Source organism: Thamnophis elegans, chromosome 10 (genome assembly GCF_009769535.1).
Source record: "Thamnophis elegans isolate rThaEle1 chromosome 10, rThaEle1.pri, whole genome shotgun sequence".
Lineage (NCBI taxonomy): Eukaryota > Metazoa > Chordata > Lepidosauria > Squamata > Colubridae > Thamnophis > Thamnophis elegans.
The window spans coordinates 62,579,008-62,605,994 of NC_045550.1; the positions used below are offsets into that span (position 1 = coordinate 62,579,008).

Sequence of the window (26,987 nt, forward strand, 5' to 3'; positions counted from 1 at the left end):
GAGATCATCCGTAGGCACGGGATTAGATACCATCAATATGCGGACGATACTCAATTGTATCTGTCCGCCCCGTGCCAAATCAATGAAGCGGTTGACGTAATGGACCGGGGGCTCGAAGCCGTCATGGACTGGATGAGGATTAACAAGCTTGTGCTCAACCCAGAAAAGACCGAGTGGCTGTTGTGTTTTCCTCCCAAAAATTCGGCCATTAATCCAACACTCAGGCTGGGGGGTCAAATTCTACACCCCTCAGAGAGGGTTCGCAACCTGGGAGTCCTCCTGGATCCACAGCTGTCATTCGACCATCATATAGCGGCTGTGACCAGGGGGGCATTCGCCCAGGTACGCCTGGTGCGCCAGTTGCGACCCTACCTGAACCGGGAGGCGCTCACAACTGTCACTCGGGCCCTCGTGATTTCTAGGCTGGAATACTGCAATGTGCTCTACATGGGGCTGCCCTTGAAGAGCATCCGGCGACTTCAGCTAGTACAAAACGCAGCCGCGCGAGTGATCGCGGGTGCACCTCGATTCACCCGCATTACACCTATCCTCCGCGAGCTGCGTTGGCTACCTGTCGATCTCCGGATGCGCTTCAAGGTGCTATTGACCACCCATAAAGCCCTACATGGCAGTGGATCTGGATACTTGAGAGACCGCCTTCTGCCAATTACCTCCCTACGGCCTATAAGATCTCATAGGTTAGGCCTCCTCCGCATCCCATCGGCCAGCCAATGCCGGCTGGCAACCACAAGGAGGAGGGCCTTCTCAGTAGCGGCCCCGACCCTTTGGAACGAGCTCCCCGTAGAGATCCGCACCCTCTCCACCGTCCAGGCCTTCCGCATAGCCTTGAAGAACTGGCTCGCCCGTCAGGCCTGGGGATAAGGACCATTGCCCCGCCCGAATGTTGTATGCATGTTGTGTATTATTTTATTATGTGTTGTTGTTTTAGTATTGTATTGTTTTGTATTCCCCTCTCCCTGGTTTCTGTGAGCCGCCCTGAGTCCCCTCAGGGAAAAGGGCGGCCTACAAATAAAATCAATTCTAATTCTAAAATCAATTGCTCTCCCGGTTCCGGCGTGCACATGCCAGCTGGTCTTCGTGCATGCAGGAGTGCTGGAAATCGGAAGAGCAGGTCCCTGCCACGCATGCAACTGCTGGGAGGCTGAGCTTCTGGTTTCCGGTGCGCACATGTGTGCCGGCCAACTGGTCTTCATGTGTGCATGCATGCCAGAAACCAGAAGGCCAGGTGACCTCCACACGCATCCGCACTGGGGAACTGCTCTTCCTGTTTCTGGTGCTCCCCCATCCGCCCGCCTGCGCTCCCATTTCGGCACACAATGCTGAAAAGGTTAGCCAATACTGGATTAGACTAAGAAGTTGAAGCAATGGGCTGAAGCCTGGGATGTTCTCTCTCGCACCCCACTAACTCAAATACTGCAATGCCTAGCAACCTTCCCCCCCCCCCCGCCAGCCCTTCATGCCATTGTCTTCGACCCCTTGCCAGCCCATGGTTTGATTGTTGGAGATGGTTGTAACAGCTAGGCTTGCCTCTTTGGATACACGTAAGTCCTTAACTTATGACCACAAATAAGCTCCCAATTTCTTGCCACAGTTGTCGAAATCTCCCTGGGAAAGTGACAAAAGGATGATCACATGTACATGGCAACCCTTATAAATCCATGCCAGTTGCCGAATGCCCAAATTTTGATCACATAACCATGGGGAGGCTGCTAGGGTCGCTAGTCCAAGGACAGTTTGTAAGTCACTTTTTTCAGTGCTGTTGTAACTCCAAACAGTTGCTAAGTGATTTTAAGTCAATGATTACCTGTATCATCCAGCTGTTGATTAGACATAACACCTACGTGCCATTTCCTGGGAAATTCTAAAAGACCAGTTTAAACCTATTATGGGAATTGAGCTCTTCAAACAACATGCCCCATGTTCATCTCTTGTTATGTTTGATTAGTGAGGTGCTATTACTACTGATCTGGACTGCAAGTCAGGTCCTCAACTCTCTGCATATTTGTGCACACGTAGATTACTGTATTTTTTTAGTTTATCTGGTTTACCTTTAAGAAAACTTCAAATAAGTTCCATAATTCTACATTTATATTTCTGTAACTGTCAATTTATACCTCTGGACATTTTAATCCTCATCAGGAAACAACCCAAATGTTTTGCTGAGTAAATGCCACACGTAGAAAATGCTCTTGATTAGCTGCTCCTACACTCTTGTCAGCCCCTTCTTATAATCCATCAGCCTGAAGACAAAGGCTGTGATGTAATTCCCTTTGCAATACTGCAATTCTTTAAAAACAAGATATGAATGTCACGTCATTATAGGTTTTCCTTGAGGCTGTCTTTGGATGCAGTGGATTTTTCCTCTCTGAATTTCTTCTCTTGTGGGTAACAAATCAAAACACAGCAAACTTTAAAACCTGCTTTAATCCCTGCATGCAACCTTCTATAGCAGTGATGGCTAACCTTTTTCCCAACGCATGCCAAAAGCGGGGGGGGGGGGGGCACGCAGGGGGGTCATGCACGGGTATGCCCACATCCATAATTCTATGTGCACGCCCCTCTGCTTTTGGTGCATGATTGACCCATTTTTCACCCCCTCCAGGCTCCAGAGGCTTTCTAGGAGCCTGGGGAGGGTGAAAACGGCCTTCACCGCACCCCCAGAAGCCCTCGAGAAGCTTGAGGAGGCTTCCCTAAATCCTCTGGAGGGCAAAAAAGGGCCAAAATTGAAGCCTAAAGTCAGCTGGTCAATGCGCCCTTGTGCGCTGGAGCTGACAGGGGAATGCCTCATGTGCCCTAACAAATGGCTCCACGTGCCATCTGTGGCATACGTGCTGTAAGTTCACCATCACAGTTCTATAACTTCGCTGGCCTCATCTTTTCTCCAAAACCTTTATGTTTATTTTGGATTAAATTACATGACAGTCTGACCATATCTCATGCAAAAAGATGTTCTACTGCTTTATTCTATAGGAGAAACCCAAAGGGGTTCCTGAGAGTAGCTTTAGACTAGGGCCTCTACACAGGAAATCCTTGATTTATGACCACATAAGTTGAGAGGCGGGGTCAAAAATGGTCAAGATGGCATCTACCACCTTGTGAGTTTCCCTGCTGGCACCTGTGAAAAACTAGGAGCCACATTCTGGTTTCCCAGCGCTGAAGCCACCAGAATTGTTGAGAAGTCATAGAAAGATTGTAGGCCAGTGGTTCTCAACCTGTGGTCCGTGGACCCCTGGGGGCTGCGATGTCATCACAACAAGGTTCACAAATACTTGAAGAAATGTCATGATTTAAATCTTAAGTGGTGGGGGTCTGTGGCAGAGTTGGGTTCCTACCAGTTCGCACCTATTCGGTAGAACCGGTTCGTCAAATCTACCGAACTGGTTAGAAGAGGTTCCACCAGTGGACCCGGAAAGCAGGCCACACCTACAGAAGAGGTCCCAAAAATTTTTGAAACCCACCACTGGTCCTTGGATATGATTATTCTACACTATCATGCTCCTATTTATAAAACTCAGTGCCTCTGTGAAAGGTAAGGATGACTACTGCGTTTGTGGTGCAATCAGAAGATTGCGTGTGTTGAAGTTGTTTTAACGCAAACCAAAGATGCCTTTTAAAAAACAACTTTACATCATATTCTTATGCATGCCAGTGCTGTGTGTGAGGTAATTTAAGGTGGTTCTGACAAGTGTCGGCATCTTCATATCTGGTCACATGGGCGGCAAGCCACTCCCATCTGGTCACATGGGTGGCAAGCCACTCCTACAAAGGAGACCACACCCACAGAGTAGGTTCGAACAATTTTTGAAACCCACCACTGGTCCGTGGCCATGATCCGTGGTCACATAAAGTATTTAAAGGGGGGTTTGTGGGGAAGAAAAGGTTGAGAACCATCGCTCTAGGCCAGAGGTCAGCAACCAGCGGCTCTTTTATCCCCCTGCTGCAGCTTCCTGTCGCCGGCTGGCTCCACAATTGATAGGGCTTTTGGTCAAGACAGGTAGAGGAAAAAGGATGCCGCACTAGGAGGAGATTCTATGGTGGGGGAACTGGACTTCTGGTCAGCTCCAGAATTTGAATGGGGGGGATTCCAGTTAAGACCTTTATGGTTCTTTGAGTGTTTGAGGTTGCTGACCCCTGTCCTAGGCCTTGCTGGCTGGGGAATTCTGGGAGTTGAAGTCCACAAGTCTTAACGTTGCCAGGGTTGTTCTAGGCCACACAGTTTGGGTGTTTCGTACCTGGAAGAGTTTCCTGAATTCATTGGTGCGTGATAAACGCTCTCTGTGATTCTTTGGTGAAGCTGGCTTGCTTCTGTTGAAGGAAAAGAAGGAAAACCAAAATGAATATTTCATTTCTTCACCTACTGGAACAAATAAGCTTGAGGATAAGGTCTTTTTCCAATAGCCTAGACCAGCGTTGGCGAACCTTTTTTTGGCTCGCGTGCCATACCCATAATGCAACATACGATACCCCCAGTGCGCATGCATGAATGAGAGGTGCTCCCCCCATTTTTCCATGCTTTTTTCGCCCTCCCCAGGCTTCAAAGGCTTTATAGGAGCTTGCGGAGGGTGAAAACAGCCTCCACCTCCCACCCCCGGAAGCCCTTCAGATGCTTCAGGAGGCTTCCCTGAATCCTCCGGAGGGTGAAAAACGGCCAAAAGGAGGGTGAAAATCTGGGTTTGCTTTATACGTTGAATACAGCATTTTTGGCCTCCTGAAACCCCACCCCCTTTGCAAAAATGGCCATGCATAGCCTTTAGGAGGCTTCCAGAGTGCTCCTGGGGGCTGGGGAGGACAAAAATAAGTGAAAAACAGGCCGATTTTTGCTCGTTTTTGCCCTCCCAATCCCCAGGAACACTCTATAAGCCTCCTAAAGGCAATGTGTGCCCTTTTTTTTAACCGTTTTTGGGAGGTCTGCAGAGTGCACAACCTTTTTTAAAAAATTTGCCTCTTTAAAATCTTGGTGCGTCTTATACTCTGAAAAATATGGTGAGTTGCTATCACCCGCTCCAACTCCTGCTGACCCAGCAGTTTGAAAGGAGGCAACTGCGAGTAGATAAATGGGTACCACTTAAGTGGGCAACGTAACAGGGACATGAAAAATAGCATTACCAGGGTTACAAGGGAGTGGCAATTCCTCTATTTTTTTATACAGCAACTTGCCCTGTTAATGTAGGTGGGAATTGACTTGGCAGTTCCTTGATTAGGCTGTTTGTCTGTTGGTAGTTCCTTGATTGGGATACTGTTTACTTTGGTCTAGTGTTGATTGTTGGTCTAGTGTTAATCTTGGTGTTAATCTCAGTTCCACCACAAATCCGCGAAGCCCTTATCCGCGGAGACATAAGCGCGAAGACTAATTCGCGCCGTTCGAAGCGCTAAGGAAAAACGCGACCCTACCGCGATGACATAATCGCGGAGGGCAAATCCGCGCATTCCCAAGCACTCAGTACCCTAAACCTAACCCTAAACCTAACCCTAAACCTAACCCTAAACCTAACCCTAAACCTAACCCCTAAACCTAATCCTAACCCTTACCTTAATTGAAATCGGCTTTCTGCCGCGGCGCCGTTTTAAAGCGCCCTTCTGTTGCCGCGCTGTTGTCGCAGCGGTGATGATGCGCGGTGATGACGTCACGGCTTTAGCGACGCGCTTATGTCTCCGCGGATAAGGGCTTCACGGTTTTGTCGTGCCACGGTTAATCTCTGCTGAGCTGGGTGTTGATTGCTGGTGAGGAATGTTGTGCAAGCCCACAAATACAGGGGTCGGCAACCCTAAACACTCAAAGAGCCATTTGGACCCGTTTCCCACAGAAAAGAAAACACCAGGAGCCACAAAACCCTTCCCATGCCTGACTATTTCCTGAGCAGCCACAGAACTCACATACATAGTTGAATTAAAAGTTCTGTTTTCTTCTGAAACTTTTCTTGGATTTATTTATGGTTGGCCTACCGGAGGTCGAAAAGCTCAATAAATCGCATGCCGGGCGGGTATCACCCATTGGCGGTTGTAATGCATATTTTGAGCGACAGGGAGCCACAGCAGAGGGATGAACACATGCGGCTCCAGAGCCGCAGGCTGCTGACCCCTGCACTAGTATATAAACAGAGCAAACACCACTCCCATTAGCACGAAGGTTGCCTTAGCATTCATTCCTAGGGGACAAATGTAGGAGGGAAAGGCACAGAGGACCCTCCTGCCACTTTGCCACAGCTGGTACAGGATTAAGACAACAGTCAGAGCGATGCAGAACAATCTGAGCAGCTGTAGCTTGGCTAAACATGGGTCCCAAGGGTTGCCTGGCCTCGAAAGCAAAGAGAGGAGCAAACACTGGGGAGAGATCAAGTTTTTATGGTGTCTTGGACTCCACACAATAGAAATATTTATGGGGGGGGAGGGAAAAGTCAACGCGGCAGCATCATGAAGTTTTATTGAGAAGGTCATCCAAGGTGGAGGAAGCGAAGAAAAGCTGCTAGATGCGATGCCCACGCATCAATGCCACCATGCTTGAAATTTTGGGCTTGCACAACCTAGAACTACGCCGACTAAGGTCTGACCTAAGTGTAGTACACAAAATTGTCTGCTACAACATCCTACCTGTCAACGACTACTTCAGCTTCAACCGCAATAATACACGGGCAAACAATAGATACAAACTCAAGGTAAACTGCTCTAAACTCAATTGCAGAAAATACAACTTCAGCAACACAATGGTCAACGCCTGGAATGCTCTACTTGACTCCATTGTTACATCCTCAAATCCCCACAGCTTCAACCTTAAACTGTCTAGCTTGGACCTCACCCCACTCCTAAGAGGTCGGTAAAGGGGGCATGAATAAACGCACCAGCGTGCCTACCGTCCCTGTCCTACTGTCACCATTTATTTGTACCCGTTTCCTGTGTTCATGTTCACGTCCATGTTTATACTTAAACCTGTTATCTCGGACATGTTTGACAAACTAAACAAATAAATAAATTTGCACAGATGTTTGCACACACAAGCATAGCAGTAATCACAGTTGGTGGAAGTTCATGACTTTTTGCTGAAAGAAGAAAAGACCGAACGGAGGATTTATGGATCTGGGCATTAAAAATGACTAAAGAGGAAGGGGAAATTTAAGATGGCAAGCCTTTGATGGAAAGAAGGGCGGAAGTGATACTACTATATTTTTCTCACTTTTCTTTTTGAATCTCTTTTGTCTTTTATGCTCTAACTAGCTGATAACCCGGCATTGCCCAGGTATTTATTTATAGGGGAGGAAATGTCCGGACCAAATGTAATTTCTAATTTTGGATTTTTCCCCCTTACCAGAAGGAGCCCCCTTGTGGAGTACTGTGAAGCCATTACCATGGCAACTCCACTGCACTGTACAGTGGAAGCCATTTTACGGCAGTACAGTAGAAGCCATTTGAAGGCACAACAGGCTGTATCGTAACAGAACACACACCCCAAGGGGTGTTAGGGGAGTCTTACCTACACAGTATTTGTTTCCAGAGAATAAATCATCTGTGTACCAAGTTTGGTTGAAATATATATATTGATTTTCTATACTTTACTTGTATTAGTATCCATGTACTTCAGTGGTGGGTTTCAAAAATTTTTCGAACCTACTCTGTGGGTGTGGCCTCCTTTGTGGGAGTGGCTTGCCGGCCATGTGACCTGATGGGAGTGGCTTGCTGGCCATGTGTTTTCTTTTTCTCTCTCTCTTTCCTTCCTTTTGTCTCTGTCCCTTTTCCCTTTTTTTCTTTCATCTCTCTTTTTTCTTTCTTTTTTCTTGTTTTCTTTCTTTCTCTTTCTCTCTCTGTGTGAGTCTCTGTGTGTGTGTGTGTGTGTGTTTTTGCCACTGGTGGGTTTCAAAAATTTTTGGAACCTCTTCTGTAGGTGTGGCCTGCTTTCCGGGTCCACTGGTGGAACCTCTTCTAACCGGTTCGGTAGATTTGACGAACCGGTTCTACCGAACAGGTGCGAACTGGTAGGAACCCACCTCTGATGTACTTATTTATGGATTGGTAGAAGTTATGGTCAGAAGCCATGATAGGGAGCCTCAACTCAAGATATATTGAAGGTAGCCCCTCACATTCTTGTCATCTCATGATTAGACTGCTATGTTTCCTTTACACTGGACTATCTGGAAAGATCAGCTTCACAGTTTGTTGCTTGTATCCTTACGATTTATACTGATATTGATTGTTTCATGATTGCTTATTTGTAGCCTATGACTAGCATTAAGTGTTGTACCTTATGATTCTTGACAAATGTATCTTGTCTTTTTATGCACACTGAGAGCCTATGCACCAAAGACAAATGCCTTGTGTGTCCAATCACACTTGGCCAATAAAGGAATTCTCTTCTCTTCTATTCTACCTATGAAGCTGCCTACTTACTTCCTGAAGGCTGGTTGTAGCACTGCTATGGCACACCAGTGTTGTGAGGCTACAAAACCAGTGGTCACTTGCCTTCTGCATCTCGCTTATATAAGGAGAGAGGGGCTGTTCCCCTCTGTGCTTTTTCTGAGGGTTCAAAGGGATGATTAAGAGTGCAACTGATTTCTCTATAGGCGCGAGTGATCGTGGGCGCACCACGGTTCGCCCACATAACACCGATCCTCCGTGAGCTGCGCTGGCTACCTGTCGATCTCCGGGTGCACTTCAAGGTCCTACTCACCACCCATAAAGCGCTCCATGGTAGTGGGTCTGGCTATTTGAGAGACCGCCTTCTGCCAATTACCTCCCTGCGTCCCATCAGATCGCATAGAGCTGGCCTCCTCCGTATTCCATCCGCCAGTCAGTGCCGACTTGCGACTACTCAGAGGAGAGCCTTCTCTGTTGTGGCTCCGACGCTATGGAATAATCTCCCCGTGGAGATTCGCACCCTCACCACCGTCCAGGCCTTCCGCACAGCCCTCAAGATCTGGCTAGCCCGTCAGGCCTGGGGATAAGTTTTTACTTTCACCCCTCCCGAATGTCGAGTGAATGTTGTGTTTTACTGTTTAATTTATTCTCGTTTACACTTCTTTTTGTATTTGTCCTACACTCCCTTTCCCCTTTTATTGTAAGCCGCCCTGAGTCCCCTCAGGGAAAAGGGCGGCCTATAAATGTACAATAAATACCTAAATACCTATCTCGATGCACTCCAGTGAAGTGTGCTTGGAATATGTTTCTACAAGCTTTCAGAAAGGGAAAGAATGCGCAGTGTTGATGTGTCTCCCAGCTACGGCCCCCTTTATAGCTTTCAGAAAGGGAAAGAATGTGCAGTGTTGATGTGTCTCCCAGCTACCGCCCTCTTTATATGGCATCCTACCTCTGCAAGCTTCCAGTTGCCCTGTTAGAACTTTCCTGATCTCTGACACCCACGTGTTCTTCAGTTCCATAGATGCCGCCTGAAAAACAGGATACAACTGCAGTTACAATTACAGTCGCAACAGAATACTTAGCAATGCGATAGTGGCCAATATCGGTAGCTCGGGTGTAGGATGAGGGTGGAGGTTTGTTCGCTTGAGTTTGTGGGTTGGTTTCCACAAAGTTTCATTATCAGGCCAGGTAACATCTTCAGCGGAATTTAGGGAATGTCAGAGTGGGTGTTCTTTTGCTTATAAGGACTCAACTGACCCACAAAACACACACACAGACACACAGCACTTCATCACCCAATGATCTTCACCTGACATGACCTCCCCATCACAAGACCCTCACCTAACGTGATCCATACCTGGCACCCACACTAGACTCTTACCTGATGTCATGAGTGGGCTTCAAATATTTTAGCAAGGGGTCTCTGCCTGGTTGCTGGGTGGGCGTGGCCATGATGGGTGTGGCCTAGTCAGCCTCCTGCACCACAGCAGGTGGGGGCATTTTTGTCCTCCCCGGGCTTCGAAGGCTTTTCTCAAGCCTCTGGGAGGGCAAAAACGCCTTCCCCAGGCTCTGGAGACCAGAAACAGGTCCGTTTCCGGCCTTTCTGAATTTCCGGTAGGCCCATTTTTCACCCTCCCTTTTTCAAGCGCCCTGCACTTACCTGCATCCGAAATGGGTTGCATGGGGACTCCTGGGAGGTGAGGGGTGGGTAAGGCCAGCCAGGAGTGGGATTTGGGGGTTCTCTGAACTGCACAGAATCTTAGCTATAGGTTCTCCCGAACCCCTGCAAACTCCCGGTAGCCCACCCCTGTCTGATATGACCCTCCCGTCACCTACTGACCACACACAAAGTTCTTATAAGCAGAAGCACACCAACAATGACATCCCCTAAACTCCACTGAAGGTGTTACCTTGTCTGGTAAATATTCAGAAACCAACTCATAAGCTGGGAGAACAAACCTCCACCCTCATACTTAGCAATTGCAAGAAATTCAGGCAAGGGTTCAGCTAAACTGTTTTGCATCTAATATACCTTCCCCTTCCTATTTATTTGGCTATTTTTAATCCCTTGGAGGTCTAAGTATCTTAGTCTACAGAACAGCAGAGTTGGAAAGGATCTTGGAGGTCTTCTAGTCCAGCCCCCAGCTCAAGCAGGAGACCCTATAGCATTTCAGACAGGTGACTGTCAAGGATCTTCTTAAAAACCTCAAGTGATGGAGCATCCACTATTTCAGAAGGCAACTTCTGTTCCACTGGTTAATTGCTTTGACTGCCAGGAAATTTCTCCTTAGTTCTGGAAATCTAAACACTCTTTCCAACTTCTGCTTGAAGGGATGCTTACTGCAGAGTAACTTGTCAAAAGCTGTTCCAGTGGTGGGTTTCAAACATTTTTACTACCTGTTCTGTGGGTGTGGCTTGGTGGGCGTGGCAGGGGAATGATACTGCAAAAATCTCTATTTCCTCCCAATCAGCTGGGACTCGGGAGGCAGAGAATAGAGAGGGGGCGGGGCCAATCAGAGGTGATATTTACCGGTTCTCTGGACTACTCAAAATTTCCGCTACCAGTTCTCCAGAACTGATCAGAACCAGCTGAATATCACCTCTGATCTGATCAATGAATTAATAGTTGGAATGAACTGTGAACCAGACTTACTGGCTAGGAATCAAATATTAATCTTAGAAAAGAGGGAAGCAAAATCTTGTTCCTTTTTTAGGCTTGCTATGGACCAAGGCTTATTTTGCCCTGTAATTCTGAATAATCAAGAATATGAATAATGTATTAGCGGGGGGGGGGGGGAGAAAACCAACTGAAAAAGAAGGGAAGAGAAACTGTAATACCTGAATAATATAGACCTCTTCTCTGCCATTGTACCAGATCTCAAATTTCTTACAATCCCCTTTGACATTTTCAGTAATGCCAACAGTGCTCATCTGTTCGAAAGAGAAGTTTGAAAACAGAACATGATCACTGGTCATTGCAATACATTTTGTTCTTTTTAGTACACCTTAAAAGGACATGAGCCAGTTTCCTATAGGGTTTAAGCCCCAGAAACCAGGAGATTGGGAGTTCTAGTCCCACTTTAGGCATGAAAGCCAGTTGGGTGACTTAGGGCGAATCACCCGGAGGCTCACAGAGACTCTGGACCAACCACCAGGAGACTGTGAGTTCTAGTCCCGCCTTAGGCATGAAAGCCATCTTGGTGACTTTGGGCCAGTCTTTCTCTTTTAACCCAATCCTCCTCACAGGGTTGTTGATTTGGAGAAAATAGGAGGAAGAAGAATATTATGTATGTTCATCACCTTGGGTTACCTTTAAATATTTTCTGATTTTTCTTTGAAGTTGTTTTGCTTCTTATCTAAGAAGCTTCTTCAGCTCTGAAAAAGCACCTTCGGGACAATCATGATCTGGATGACTAAGAATCTCCAAAGACATAAGGCAGGGTGATATTTTAACTTTGTCTAGAGTTAAAGTTTGCGTTAGCATTAAGTCCTGGGGGCTGGGGAATATAAATATAGCAAGGGGAAGGCACGAGGAAGGTTGCTTGTTAACTACACTCCCTCCTTACGGCACAGATAATACAGAAGCAATACAGAAGTCACAAAGATGGTACATTTCCAAGTACCTGCCAAGCAGAGGTTCAATCTTGCTCATGTTAAAGGTAAAGGTTCCCCTCGCACGTATGTGTTAGTCGTTCCCAACTCTAGGGGGCAGCGCTCATCTCCGTTTCAAAGCCGAAGAGCCAGCGCTGTCCGAAGACGTCTCCATGGTCATGTGGCTGGAATGACTAAATGCTGAACACTGTTATCTTCCTACCAAAAGTGGTTCCTATTTTTCTATTTGATTTTTTTTAACGTGCTTTCGAACTGCTAGGTTGGCAGAAGCCGGGACAAGTTAACAGGAGCTCACTCCGTTACGTAGGGATTCGAACCGCTGAACTGCCAATCTTTCTGATTGACAAGCTCAGCGTCTTAGCAATTAGGTTAAAACTAGAATATGATGGGAGCCTGGTAGACTGTCAAGGATAATCCCTTAAAAAAGATGAAAAGTGAAGAGTAATGTGTTTATTCCAAATTCTATTTGAAGTGTAATCTGACAGCTGTCTGCTCTTGGCCAGAGTATTATTACACCCAATTCCATCTTCTCTTGTCCTTCCTAATTCCTTCAATGTTTCTTTATACCATAGATCTTACTTTTTAGTTCCCTGGTCACCTTCGCTGCCATTCTCTGAAGCTCTTCCTGTTTGTCTGAATCCATCTTAAAGTGTGCTGCTAGCAATGGACATAATTCTGAAGGGGTGAAATCTGATCAGTTAAATAGAATCATGACTTCCCAACATTTGGAAATTATGTTGTGTTGATGAAGCCCAAAGTTAAATTTGCTTTTTTTGGATTTGAAATGGCATCACATTTCTGACTCATATTCAGATCTTTATTCCAAGATCTTTTTCACATATAATATAGCCAAACAATGCTGTATAAGCATGTTGGTCTTTGTCTGCAATGAATGCTATTCTATTATTTTCAGCTTGCATTACTAAGATATTCATGCTCCATTCCTATTTGTCTTTTAGTGCTTTAAGTTTTGAATCCATCTGCAATTTTGTTTCAAGGTTATCATCAAGCCATACAATCTGCGTCCTGTATCAGTGCATTTTTTTTTCTATTTATAAATGAGCTTGTCTTTTATAGTGTTTGGAAAAAACTCATTTTTATGTTTAAAAAGGTAAAGGTTCCCCTTGCACGTATGTACGTCGTTCCCAATTCTAGGGAGCAGTGCTCATATCCGTTTCAAAGCCGAAGAGCCAGCGCTGTCCGAAGACGTCTCCGTGGTCATGTGGCTGGCATGACTAAATGCCGAAGGCACACAGAACGCTGTTACCTTCCCACCAAAGGTGGTTCCTATTTTTCTACTTGCATTTTTACATGCTTTTGAACTGCTAGGTTGGCAGAAGCTGGGACAAGAAAACAGTAATAGAGTTGGAGGGGACCTTGGAGGTCATCTAGTCCAACCCCCTGCACATGCAAGAGACCTGCACTAGGGTTTCGAACCACCGAACTGCTAACCTTTCTGATCGACAAGGTCAGCATTTTAGCCACTTAGCTCTTTATATAAAGCTTTTTCCTCTTGAAACAGAAACTGTTCCACAAGGGCAAAAGTTGAATTTTTGCCATGATTCCTTTGAACCTGGCTTGAAAAGATCTATCCTTGACTTCCGTTGACAAATGAACACTCTTGAAATTCTAGAATAAGTCAATAAACTGCTGAGTGGTTTTGTCCTTGGAAAGAAACAGAATGAGGTTGCATCTTTATCTGCCAATTGATTCATCGAGTTTGCCAAGAAAAAAACATTATCAAGTTTGTTTTCCTTGATAGCTCAAGTGATGAGTGTAAATAATCTTATTGTATATAGAACGCTCACCAATGGATACGGGGAAACTAAACAGCAATAGCAATAACACTTGGACTTATATACTGTTTCACTGTGCTTTACAGCCCTCTCTAAGTGGCCTACGGAGTCAACATCTTGCCACCAACCATCTGGGTCCTCCTTCACCGACGTCGTAAGGATGAAAGGCTGAGTCAACCTTCTGCTGATCGAGACCAAAGGAATCGAACTCCTGGCAGTCAGCATAATTAGCCTGCAATACTCCTTTCTAACCACTGTGCCTAAGAAAACAAGATTTCTTAAGCAGGAAATGTCTATGGAGATTCTCAGTTCATGGTTGTCCCAAAGGGGCTTTTTCAAGAGGCAACTGTACTTTCAGCTCTGAGCTGAAGAAGCTTCTTGGATGAGAAGTGAAACGTCTTCAAAGAAAAATCAGAAAGTTCGGTTGCCTCTTGAAAAAGCACCTTTGGGTTAAGTGGGAAACCTAACACTAGAATTTACTTTCCCGTTTTCAGATGGAGTCATCAGAATTAACCAAGGAGATGGAAAGCCTCGGACGGACTTTTTTAAATTTAGCCCAGGGAGTTTGGGGTTATGAGGGATCATAGAATTTAATTTGAAAATTGTTTCTTTTAATTGCCTGAGGCAAGAGGGTGATGTTTAACTTTTATTTTTAATGCCGTTAATTTGATGGGCATATTCCATCTTTTCAAGATACAAATCCTCCATAGGCAACCTTCCTCTAGTAGTCTATTTGCACTAGCAAATAGTACTTTATTAGTAGACTAGCCGATAACCCGGTGTTGCCCAGGTATTTATTTATAGGGGGGAAACGTCCAGACCAAACACAATTTGATGTTGGATTTTCCCCCTTACCAGAGGAAGCCCCCTTGTGGAGTACTGTGAAGCCATTGGCATGGCAACTCCACAGTGCTGTACAGTAGAAGCCATTTTACGGCAGTACAGTAAAAGCCATTTTAAGACACAACAGGCTGTATCTTAACAAAACACACATCCCAAGGGGTTTTAGGGTTTTCTTACCCCCACAGTATATTTCTCCAGAGAGTAAGTCATCTGTGTATCAAGTTTGGTTGAAATTGTTTGAGGCATTCCAGAACATGCACCCCCCCCCCCGACACACAAACACATCTGTTTTTATATAAATAGATAAAACAAATATTAAGAAAGCCAATGGAAGCTCCAAGGCTCCCTTCCATAAAACATGAAAGCTATTCCACCTGCATCTTTTTACAAGAAAAGAGACAGTGTTATGTTTGTTTCAATGCAGAGTTTTGTTATTTTGATATATTTGTTGATTTAAAGGGTTTCTGTGGGGTCCTTGGTAGACATTTCACTACCAAACTAGGTAGCATCATCAGTGCTACAAGGGAGTGGGAATGGGTTTTGCTTTTAATTTTATATACTAGTGGTTTGCCCTGTCAATTTTGGTGGTCCCTTAATTAGGCTGTTGTTTGTGGTTAGCTTGTTTATCTATATTGGAACTTTCTTGATTTGGGCACTGATTACTTATTAATTAATGCTGTCTAGTGTTAATTTTGGTGTTCATCTCTGCTCACACAGGTGTTGATGTTGGTTCATCCTTTGACTTTAAACTTCTCTCCCTTCCACCATAAGAAATGATTTACCTTCAAGGAATTTTTAAAGCTGTAGGAAGGAGACTTCTCGTGACCGTCCGTGTTTTCTTCCCGTTTCTTGCAAAAAAGGAGGCTTTTTGCATATAAGAAGAGGTGCCTCTGCATTGGCTTGAACCTGGCCAAATCTTTGACTTTGTTGTGTCCTTTCTTGTGATCGGTCCAGATATTGAAAGAGCCTTGAAGGAGCAATTTACCCAACTCGGCCACATCACCCTAGAGGAAAAGAGAACCAGGACAGGAGAAATCCAAGAATAAAGCAGGTTTTAATTCTTGCCTTTATCATGCGGTGACAGTCTGCCATAAACTCTGGGAAGCACAGATGGGAAGCGTGGATGCTTGAGGGAAAATGAAAGTAACTTCTGCATCTCCCTGAGAAGCTGCCTCAAGGTTATCTGGCTGGGAGAAGAAGAAGGCAGTTGCATACCAATCTATGCTTGAACTAAAAACATCTTGCTTAAACCTCATTGATCATGGGGTGGGGGTCAGCAATGGGAGGCAAGTAAGGTGGAGGGGGGGGGGCTTGGCCTTAGGGATTTTGGTGCACAATTCTTAGTTCTGGCTATGCATTACTACAATACACTTGACTTCTAACAAAATTATATCTTTCTGAACAAATGGAGCCAAGAGTTATTTCTATTTAGAGATTTTAAGTGCTGACAGGTGTGACATTATTTTACCATTACTCGTTGTTTTTTTCTTCATAAATCACATTTTCCCCATGTTGCATCTTCTAGATATTGTCTGAAATTCTCAGAATCAGAGCTCCAAGATACTTGGAGAGAATCTGGTTAAGGAAAAATGATGGAGGCCTGAAACATCCTTATTTTAAGGAAAATAACAAGATTTCAAGACCCTATTGTTTGAAAATCAGAGTTCAGCAACATGCATTATCACAACGTTTCTCAAGCTTGGGCCCTTTAAGATGTGTGGACTTTTAAGTCCCAGAATTCCTCAGCCAGCATTTGGAATTCTGGGAATCGGAGTCCACACATCTTAAAGCTGCTAAGCTTGAGAAACACTGCTTGTTTTTAATTATTTGGGCAAGGCCTACCTCATAGCCTGTAATGGCTATTTGGTGCATGGAATCGTTCGCCGACTTGATAATATCAAGGACGGTTGCGAGAGCTTCTTCAAGTTCAGCAGTGCCTTCAGAATTCTTGCTGCATTTTAACATTTCCTGGTTGTAAAGAGAATTTAAAAAAGCAAACGTCACATCACGAGGCCTTAAAATGCTCCAGAATGTTGACATTCTTACATAGAAGAAAAATTGGTATTTTTTTTTTGGTCAATCCATTCCTGATAAGTACATAATCCATGAAAGGAAAGAAAACAATGTTATCAGTGGTGGGATTCATTTTTTTTACTGCCGGTTCTGTGGGCGTGGCTTGGTGGGTGTGGCATGGATTGGTGGGCGTGGCTTGGTAGGTGTGGCAAGGGAAGGATACTGCAAAATCCCCATTTCCTCCCAATCAGCTGGGACTTGAGAGGCAGAGAATAGATGAGAGTGGAGCCAGCCAGAGGTGGTATTTACCAGTTCTCTGAACTACTCAAAATTTCTGCTACAGGTTTTCCAGAACTGGTCAAAAACTGCTGAATACCTCTGAATGTTATATGCAAGTTTATTGAATATCATTCTAAAATACAAGGACTCCTCAACTTACGACCACAATGGAGCCTGTGTGTTGAGAAGTGTTGAGAAGGTTGCAAAGCAGATAATCATGTGACCAGACCTGATTTTACACCATGTTTTGCATCAGTTGTTAAACCCATTGTTTGCCATGGGATGGTTTTGCCCAAACTATACGTTAACACCAGGGATGGGTTCCTGCCAGTTCTAACCTCTTCTATAGAAGAGGTTCCACAAATCTACAATGCCGTTTAGAACCGGTTCCAGCTTCCTCCCCCCGCCCGTCTGGACATCATCAAGATGAAGAGCGAGAGGAGGAATTCTGGGAGTTGAAGTCCACAAGTCTTAAAGCTGTCAAATTTGAACACCCCTGGGTTTTTTTTTTCCTAAAGGGTTAGGAGTGCAACAGTCTTGTAACTTGACAGCTTTAAGACTTGCATGCTTCAAATGCCAGAGTTCCTGATCCAAACTTTTGGCTGTTAAGCAAGAGCATTGTTAAGTGAGTTTCACCATATTTTACAAGTTGGCCATGCCCACCCAGTCACATGGCCAGCAAGCCACTCCCACAAAGTAGGCCACACCTACAGAAGAGGTTCTAAAAATGTTTGAAACCCACCACTGGTTAACACCACCATTTCTCTGAATGGTGTCAAACTGGATACGGTCCATGGAGTGCTTGGATCTGGCCTGGGGGGTCACCCTGGAAACAGTGATGGACTGCCTCGTGGTGCCTCTGCCAGCGAAAATGGAGTCCAGGAGGCCCTCCTGAACTCCGTTTTTGCTGGCAGAGGGCTGCAGGACGTCGAACTGGCCATGCCCATGCCCACCCTGGCCACACCCACTCCCCCCATGTCAATCCTGATGTGGCCTTCAATGAAATCGAGTTTGACACCCCTGGTATAGGCTTTCCTGCTTGAGTAGGGGATTGCACTAGAAGACCTCCAAGGTCCCTTCCAACGCCATTGTTCTGTTTCTGTTTCATTCATTTGTTCCCCTGCCCCCCGCACGCTCAGCATCAACACACTTTCAGAATGGACTGAATAATCACCATCTTGTGCAATTCAGTACTGCAAAAATACAGTACTTTTATTAGCAGACTAGCTGATAACCTGGTGTTCCCCGGGTATTTATTTACAGGGGGGAAATGTCCGGACTAAACGTAATTTCTAATGTTGGGTTTTCTCCCTTACCAGAAGGAGCCCCCTTGTGGAATACTCTGATGCTGCACTGCGCAGTAGAAGCCATTTTACAGCAGTACAGTAGAAGCCATTTTACAGCAGTACAGTAGAAGCTATTTGAAGGCACAACAGGCTGTATCTTAACAGAACACACAACCCCTAAAGGGTTTTAGGGTTATCTTACCCCCACAATATTTTTTTCCAGAGAGTAAGTCATCTATGTACCAAGTTTGGTTGAAATTGCTTGAGGTGTTAAGTTGGAACATATACACACACACACATCCTTTTTTATATGTTATTAGGAGATAAACCTCTTACCTTCAGAAGCAACTGATATTTGGTAATCCTCTGGACCGGTTTTAAAAGATAAGCATCAAGGGAGAGTTTATGATCTAATTTCCTCTGACACTCCTGCAAAAAAAACATGTAAGAAAAAGAGGGAATGAGGCACTTCTGGTCTAACAGGGTATACTAAGAACAAAATTAAAAATATATCTTTTTTAAAAACTAAAAATCTTTTTGCTGTTATAAACCCAATGTCTTGGCTAGCCTGTGGCCAATTATAAAAAAGATGGTTGTGTCTTACAAAAAATTTTTTCCATGTCTTAGGGAGATTAGATGATATTAGGAAATAAACAGCACACTGTCCCAAAGGTGGTTTTTTTTTCAGAAAGCAACTGGACTTTTCTTTTCTTGAAATCATTACGCTTTGTACCCAAAAAGCATCCTCAGTTCCGATTGAATACTGGGGAATTAGAGATCCAAAGCTAACAACCAGATGACTGCAAAGGATATAATGTCAAGGTAATATGCCAATAGAGCAAAAAGAACTCTGAGGCAGGTACAGTAAAGAATAGTTTTGTTGGACATCTCATATTGGCACAATCTGGTCTAAAACTGACTCTGATTGTTCCTGTGGTTTTCACCTAATTAAAAGTAAAAGCTTCCCCCTTTTTTTCCCAAACGATCAGTCACATGGTCCAATCAGGGTGCCATCCGGTTCCCTGGTAACTTCACCCCCCCCCCCTTTTCATCCGGCCAAACGTAGAAATGTCCTTGGTTCCCAGGAGAAAATATTTTGCTTTGGCTACAAAACCCCCAGCTATATAAATTCTCCCCTTCCCTCTCCCCCAGCTCCAGTGTGGCAACCCTGAAGCCTCAAAACGGCCTCCGTCAGTTCAGCTTCAGGGTTGATATTATAAATCCTTCCATTCCCCAGCATTCAGTCAGAACCGAGGATGATTCTTGGATGAGAAGCGAAATGTCTTTAAGAAAAAACGAACTCCAGTTGCCTTTTGGGGAAAAAAAGCACCTTTGGGACAACCATGGCCTAGATCAGTGTTGGCGAACCTTTCTGGCACTGAGTGCCGAAACGGGAATTCGCACTTGCAGGAAACCGGAAGAGCATTTCCTCCCTGCACTTGCGCTGCCAGGAAGATCTTCCGGTTTATGGCATGCGCATCGGCTACCAGGTCTTCTGGTTTATGGCATGCATGCGCATGTGAAGACCAGCTGGCCAGCACACTGGAGCCCAGAAGAACAGGTGACAGTTCACGTGCCCAGAGAGATGGCTCTGCCTTCCACTTCCGGCACATGCTCACCATCACTGACCTAGATGACGGAGAATCTCCGTAGGTTTATAGGTTTATTGGATTTATATGCCGCCCTTCTCCCAAGGACTCAGCTATATAAATTCCCCCCTCCTTATCCCCCAGCTCCAGTGTGGCAACCCTGAAGCCTCAAAATGGCCTCCGTCAGTTGAGCTTCAGGGTTGACATATAAATCCTTCCATTCCCCAGCATTCAGTCAGAACCGAGGATGATTCTTTGATGAGAAGCGAAAAGAAAACAAATATTACAAAAATTAAAAGGGACATTAAATAAAGTATCCAAAAAAAACCCCCAATTGATATTTACAATAAAAATTTAAAAATTAAATTAAAATTAACAACCAAATTAATCCTATATTTTATTCTATTCAGGCCAGGCCGGCTTGCTGGAAAAGGCAACTTTTTAGGGCGCGTCGGAAGGACCGGAGGTCGGAGATTATGCGTAGCTCCGGGGGCAGCTCATTCCAGAGGGAAGGTGCTCCCAAAGAGAAGGCTCTCCCCCTGGGGGTCGCTAGCCGACACTGTCTGGCCGATGGCACCCTGAGGAGGCCAACTCTGTGGGATCACACTGGATGGTGGGAGGCTACTGGTGGCAGTAGGTGGTCTCGCAGGTATCCTGGGCCTATAGACAAATAACACAGTGGTACAAAAATAAATTGATGTATCAGTTTGATGCAGCAGTTAACGGTTCTCAGGCTAGAACCAGGAAAACCTTAGTTCTAATCCTAACTTAGATTCAGAATCAGCTGGGTAACTTTGGGCCAGTCACTCTCTGCCAGGCCTAAGAAGAAGGCAAGAGTGAACCATTTTTGAAAAGGTTGTCAAGAAAACTGCAGGCATTTGCCCAGGCAGCCACCAGACGTTAACACTGACTTTCTACAAGAAAGAAAAATACACAGCAGTTCATCTGAGTGATCTGTCTCTTTCAGCAGGTTGCAAACGTCCAATTGCCATTCCTTTCCTGCAAAGAGATTTGGATGCTAACTTGCAAAGGCCATTCATTTCGCTGACACTCAAACTGCCTTTGTTCCCCTCTTCTAGAACTTCCATTGTTTCAGCTACAGACATGCATAGTGTGATTGCCACCGGATAGTTCAAGCAGCTACTGGATGCTCTTGGGTGTCACTAGCAATTCAATCTCTCACGAATGGAGGGAAATATATTGTGTCCCAGGATAATGTTTCAGGATTCGATCTGGGTCATCAAGACCAGAGGTTTATTCTTCCAAGCTTTCGGACTCGCGCTGGAGCCCATCCTCAGGGAACTTCTCTCTGGCAGAATTATTTTCTTGTAAAGAGGAAGGGAGGTGACCTTGTTAGAAATATGCAGAGAGTGACCATAATATAAATAAGGGGAGCTTAAACATTATTCGACTCCTGGAAAACAAGATAATATTCAGAAGCAACTCAGCCAAGTGTCTAGAATAAAATGACAGAGTTGGAAGGGACCTTGGAGGTCTTCTAGTCCAGCCATCTCCTGCTCAGGCAGGAAACCCTATACTCATGATGGCCAACCTATGGCACGTGTGCCAGAGGTGGCACGCAGAGCCCTCTCTGTGGGCAAGTGTGCCATCACCAGCTGATCTTCTGGTTTCTGGCATGCACATGCGTGCTGGCCAGCTGGTCTTCGTGGGCAGGGGAGCAGTGGAAAATGCCCTGAAAACCGTTTTCAGGGCCTGTTTGCAGGCCATTTTTCAGGCTGTTTTCGGGTCGAAAAACAGCCTGAAAATGGCGCAAAAAAACAGCCAAAAAGCAGGCCTGCGTGCACCAGCCAGCTGGTTTTTGGGTTTTCAGCACACCGGTGCGCACATGCATGCACATTCCGTTTTGGGCACTCGGTGCCGAAAAGGTTTGCCTGGTGAAATCTTTGCTAAGATAAACTCCCAGAAATTTGAAGGAGGGGACTCTCTCCACACAGCCCCCCTGGATGTAAAGTGGGGGAAATTCCTCTCTCTTCTTCTGGAAGTCTAGCACCATCCCCTTTGTCTTGCTGGTGTTCAGGTGCAAATTGTTTTCAGAGCACCATGGGGATAATTTTTGAACCTCCCCCTTGTATGTTGCTTCGTCTCCACCTCTACTAGAACTGAGGAGAGATTTCCTGACAGTTAGAACAATTAATCAGCAGAACAACTTGCATCCAGAAGTGGTGAATTCTCCAACACTGGAAATTTTTAAGAAGAGATTGGACAACCATTTGTCTGACATGGTGTTAGGGATGATTACAGGGAACTATGATTAAAAAAATTCAATAGCAATAGCAGTAGACTTATATACCGCTTCATAGGGCTTTCAGCCCTCTCTAAGCGGTTTACAGAGAGTCAGCATATTGCCCCCAACAATCTGGGTCCTCATTTTACCCACCTCGGAAGGATGGAAGGCTGAGTCAACCCTGAGCCGGTGAGATTTGAACCGCTGAACTGCTGATCTAGCAGTAGCCTGCAGTGCTGCATTTAACCACTGCGCCACCTTGGCTCTTTTATGCTTAATATTACACGTAACAACTGCAGCAAGAATCCTATATGCACAAAACTGAAGAACAAAAATATACCAACAGAGGAAAATGTGATAAAAAAAGTATTAGAGTGCGCTGAGATGGACAGACTTAAAAAAAACATAAAGAAAAAAAACATAAAGAAAAATTTGATTATTATTTAGTATAGAATTTATGGTACAAATGGCTAGAGGAAAGATGCAAAGAATATGCATCTTTAAGGGAAGAAAGATTAAGCAATCAGAGAACAAGCAAAACTGCATAAATAAATAAGGGTGGGGAGTAGGATATATTGTATATAAAATAGTACAGACTAATAATTATAAGAGGAATATATGTACAGACAGACAGACAGACAGACAGACAGACAGACAGACAGACAGACAGATAGATGATAGATAGATAGATAGATAGATAGATAGATAGATAGATAGATAGATAGATAGATAGCCAGCTTTTATTTTGGATCTTTGGCCTGCCACACTTTCTATTATTCTGCTATGCATTTCCTATTGTGGGAAAATTGGAGTGGGGATTGTATAGCCATAACAAAATTCTTTCTAGAAAGCCAAGGTCATCTTTGTCTCCGCACCTGACCAGAACTGGATGGGTGGAACTGCCATCATGGCAATGGGAGATTGGACCATGTGATGGGCTTGTGCATGCGGGGCAAGATCTTGAACTTTCAACTGGGTGGGGAAACTGGGAAGCTTTCAGATTTAGGTTTTCCCAGATGTGCCAACGTGGCTCTCTTCATAAATTGGAACTTTGAGCAATACTTTGCCTTGGACTCTGATTTACTTTGGGATGCTATATGGAATGCTGACATTCTATTACATGCTGGCTGGGGAATTCTGGGAGCTGTAGTCCACTGGCCTTAAAAGTATCCAGAATTAAGAAGAACTGATTAGGCTAACCCTTTGCCTGGTGTGGGATCTTCTAACAGACTTCTAAAACACGAGAACAAACGGTCTCTCAGTTGGCTTCTTATATTGAGCATACCTGGAAAAAAAGGCTGTCCCCACACTGCCTCCAAAGAGCCTCTGACTTTGGCTTGTTTTGGCAATACTTTTCATAGATCTGGAGATCTTCTTTCTGCAAGACAAAAGATGTCGGTGTTGAATCATGTCAGTCAACATGCCCAAAGGAGAAACTTTCTCCTCACATAAATGCACCAGAATGTGCAAACCGCTTCTTTTGTAACTTTGCATCATGTCTACTGCACATTTCGTATTTTAAGAGCAAGCTTTGCTTTAGGCTTATGGGTCATGCTCAGGGATGGGATGCTATGGGTTCGCTTAGGTTTGGGAGAACCCGTAGCTAATGCTATGGCCGGTTTGGAGAAACAACAACTCCCACCCCTGGCTGGCCCCGCCCACCCCTCTCTTCCCACCCCACCAGTGGTGGTTTCCTACCGGTTCTGATCAGTTAGGCTGAACCGGTAGTGGTTTGGCGGCCTGGATCGCTGGAACCGGCAGCGACCCAGGCCTGCCACGCCCCCAAACCTGTTCCTCAGTCGGCGCCATCGGCGGCGCAGAAGAGACGAGGTGGCACAGTGGTTAGAGTGCAGTACTGCAGCCACTTCAGCTGACTGCTAGTTGCAGTTCAGCGGTTCAAATCTCACCGGCTCAAGGTTGACTCAGCCTTCCATCCTTCCAAGGTGGTTAAAATGAGGACCCGGATTGTTGGGGGCAATATGCTGACTCTGTAAACCGCTTAGAGAGGGCTGAAAGCTCTATGAAGCGGTATATAAGTCTAACTGCTATTGCTATTGCTATCTTGTTTTTCGCTTCTGCGCATGCGCAGAACAATTTTAATTGTAATTAACCAAGAAGAGCACAAACCTAGAACTAAGGAAAAATTTCCTGACAGTCAGAACAAATTCATCAGTGGAACGACTTTCCTCCAGAAGTTGTGAAGGCTCCAACACTGGTAGTTTTGAAGAAAATGTTGGATAACTACCGTACTGTTCCATTACTGCAGATTTTTAAGAATAGACTGGACAACCATTGGTCTGAAATGTTAGAGGGTCTCCTGCCCGAGCAGTGGGTTGCACTAGAACAAGGGTCACCAACCTTTCGGACCTCAGGGACCACTAAATTCGTAACTTTAAATCCCGCAGACCCCTAATACGATTTTTAAAAAAGATAAATAGTATTTAGTGAAAATATAACAATGCAAATATTTTTTTCTGAGGACCACCTTATTTTTCTCATGGACCACTGGTTGGTGACCACTGGACTAGAAGACCTCCAAGATCCCTTTCAGCTCTGTTATCCTATTATTCTCAAACCATAGGCGACCTTCAGGAAATGTTTCAGAAACAAATCCAAAACACAAAAGAGAAACAAGCACCTAGTTTCTCTCTGAGCCGAGTTGATCTTCAGTAGCGGAAAATCATTAGTGGCTCCGCCCACCTACCCCAGCGCTATGCCATTCCATTTAGGCACTTTTTTTTTGCCAAAGCACATGTGTTGAAGACTGAGTGCCGGTGCAGATGGGGCGCATGTGAGCTAAGCGAATGAGTGGGCTCACATTTGTGAACAAGTAGGGAAGGTGAGTGATTATCACCCCTGATTATGAGACATTCTTTTTTTTTTTGCTGGAAGCTGGAAGTAAATATCAGTTTCTAGTCAAAATGACCTCAATCAAGTCGTTGCAATATGAGATGCAAGATACTGCAAATCAGTGGTGAGTTGCAAGCGGTACGCCCCAGAACAGGCGTACCGGTGCCTGCCGAAACACCGGGTACTGTTACGGTACGGTGCTCCGGAGGGCCTATGTGCCTGCCCGTCATCCTTACCTGTATTTGAGCTCTGCGGCGCTTCTGCACACGGAGCGTACAGCGCCTGTGCAAAGCTCTGCCGAGCAGCTGGAGCATCACAGAGTGTCGCAGGAGGTAAGGATGCATGCACATGCTGTTCATGTGTGCTGCGCGCGTTCATGTGATGGACCCCGAGCCCCGTTGCACCGTACCAGTTCACTGGGATCCAGAACCCACCATTGCTGCCAATATCCATAAATGCAGGGCAAGTGTTAAGCACCCATTACTATGGGGGTAGCCCAAACATTGGAAGTTTGAATCTGGGTTCTAAGTCCCTTTTTCCGGGTCCGTCGTAAGTTTGAACGGTCACTAAGCAATTGTAAATCAAGGGCTACTTGTTTTTGTTTCTCAAGTTGTGCAGTAAGAAAAGGCATGGAGTGGTGGCAGGTTGGGGAGGGGAAGAGAATGAAAGATGGAAATGAAAATATATGGGACAACAAAATCTCTAGCATCCTCTTGCCAACTAACCGGAAGGAAGGAAGGAAGGAAGGAAGGAAGGAAGGAAGGAAGGTGACCTTTTAATGTTTTTGGTTATTTGTTAACTGCCGAAGCAAGTTTCTTAACCTCAATGACTTCCCGTTTCGCTGCCCACTAAAAGCCCAGCCTGAGAAGAAGAATAGATGCCAAAGGAAGTTGGTCAGAACACTGTCAAGAAACCAGATTAAAAGAAACACTGCGATTCACCTACCCTTTTTAAAAAGCACCGACCCAAAAGCTCAGGTTTTTCTATGCAGTTTTCCAGCTCTTTGAGGAAGATTCTAGAATGGACACAAAACAAAAGCGGAAGTTTAAAAGGGGCTCTTCAGCTGAGTCCCCTCCCCCCTGAATTTAACCTACAAGCTCCCCTAACAAGTTAGATTAACGGAGGTCTGCGGGGTATAATTTCAATAATTTCGGCACGGCTTTGGAGAATATATATATAGAGGCTCCTCGTTTAGCAAACACAATTGCTTCAGCAAAATGGCCACTAAGGAAAGTCGCGTGGCTGAGGAAGACAGAGATGCTGTTTAAGATTGTTGATTGCTGCTGTCTCATTTAGAATAAGTTCTATGGCTGTGATGGCGAACCTATGGCACGAGTGCCAGAGGTGGCACACAGAGCCCTCTCTGTGGGCATGTGTGCCATCGCCAGCTGCTCTTCTGGCTTCTAGGGCGCATGGTTTCCAGACGATCTTTGTGAGCACCTGAGTGCCCGAAAACAGCCTGAAAAACTGCCAAAACCAGCCAAAAAACCAGCCTGTTTTTAGGGCCTTTTTCAGACAGTTTTTGGTCCGAAAACAGCTGAAAAATGGCCCAAACACAGAGTGAAAATGGCCAAAAAACAGGCACACACGCGCCAGCCATCTGGTCTTCAAGTTTCCGGTGCTCCTGCGCGCGCATGAAGGCGCATGCACCAACGTTCCGGTTTTGGCGTTCGGTGGTGAAAAGGTTCTCCATCACTGTTCTGTGGGGTCCTTGGTTGTTTTCTTGCAGATGTTTCATTACCAAACTAGGCAACATCATCAGTGCCGAAAACGGAACTTGCAAGGGCTGCCCGCAGCCTTCCCAAGCTCCATTTTTATTGGTAGAGGGTTGCAGGAGGCTGTCGCAGCCAAAAACAGAGCTCGGGAGCCCGATTTTGCTGATATAGTGCTCGGGCCACCACAAGCACCCCAACATGAATGACGTCGAGGTGGCTACAATCCACCCTGGCCATGCCCACCCATGCCCCCGAGGTCAACCTTGATGCAGCCCTCAATGAAATTGAGTTTGACACCCCCGTTTTATGGCCTCTAAAAGACACGTCCTTTAAAGAAACACTTTGTAGCAGCATTCGGAGTCCCACCACAAACCTGTTGTGAAATTCATAGATTT

General features: G+C 45.3%; 1 protein-coding gene across 1 annotated transcript in view; it reads right to left on the reverse strand.

The window, feature by feature from the left end:
* Positions 1-26,570, reverse strand: part of LOC116513721 (guanine nucleotide exchange factor DBS-like) — a 42,437-nt gene extending 15,867 nt beyond the window's left edge. The window contains exons 1-9 of the mRNA XM_032224903.1: positions 26,467-26,570; positions 25,823-25,892; positions 23,313-23,405; positions 18,530-18,622; positions 16,458-16,583; positions 15,398-15,619; positions 11,203-11,295; positions 9,314-9,392; positions 4,254-4,326 (exon numbers count right to left, since the gene is read on the reverse strand). Coding sequence (XP_032080794.1) covers positions 4,254-4,326; positions 9,314-9,392; positions 11,203-11,295; positions 15,398-15,619; positions 16,458-16,583; positions 18,530-18,622; positions 23,313-23,405; positions 25,823-25,892; positions 26,467-26,570 — 953 coding nt within the window. The remainder of the gene's footprint in view (positions 1-4,253; positions 4,327-9,313; positions 9,393-11,202; positions 11,296-15,397; positions 15,620-16,457; positions 16,584-18,529; positions 18,623-23,312; positions 23,406-25,822; positions 25,893-26,466) is intronic.
* Positions 26,571-26,987: the final 417 nt, after the last annotated feature.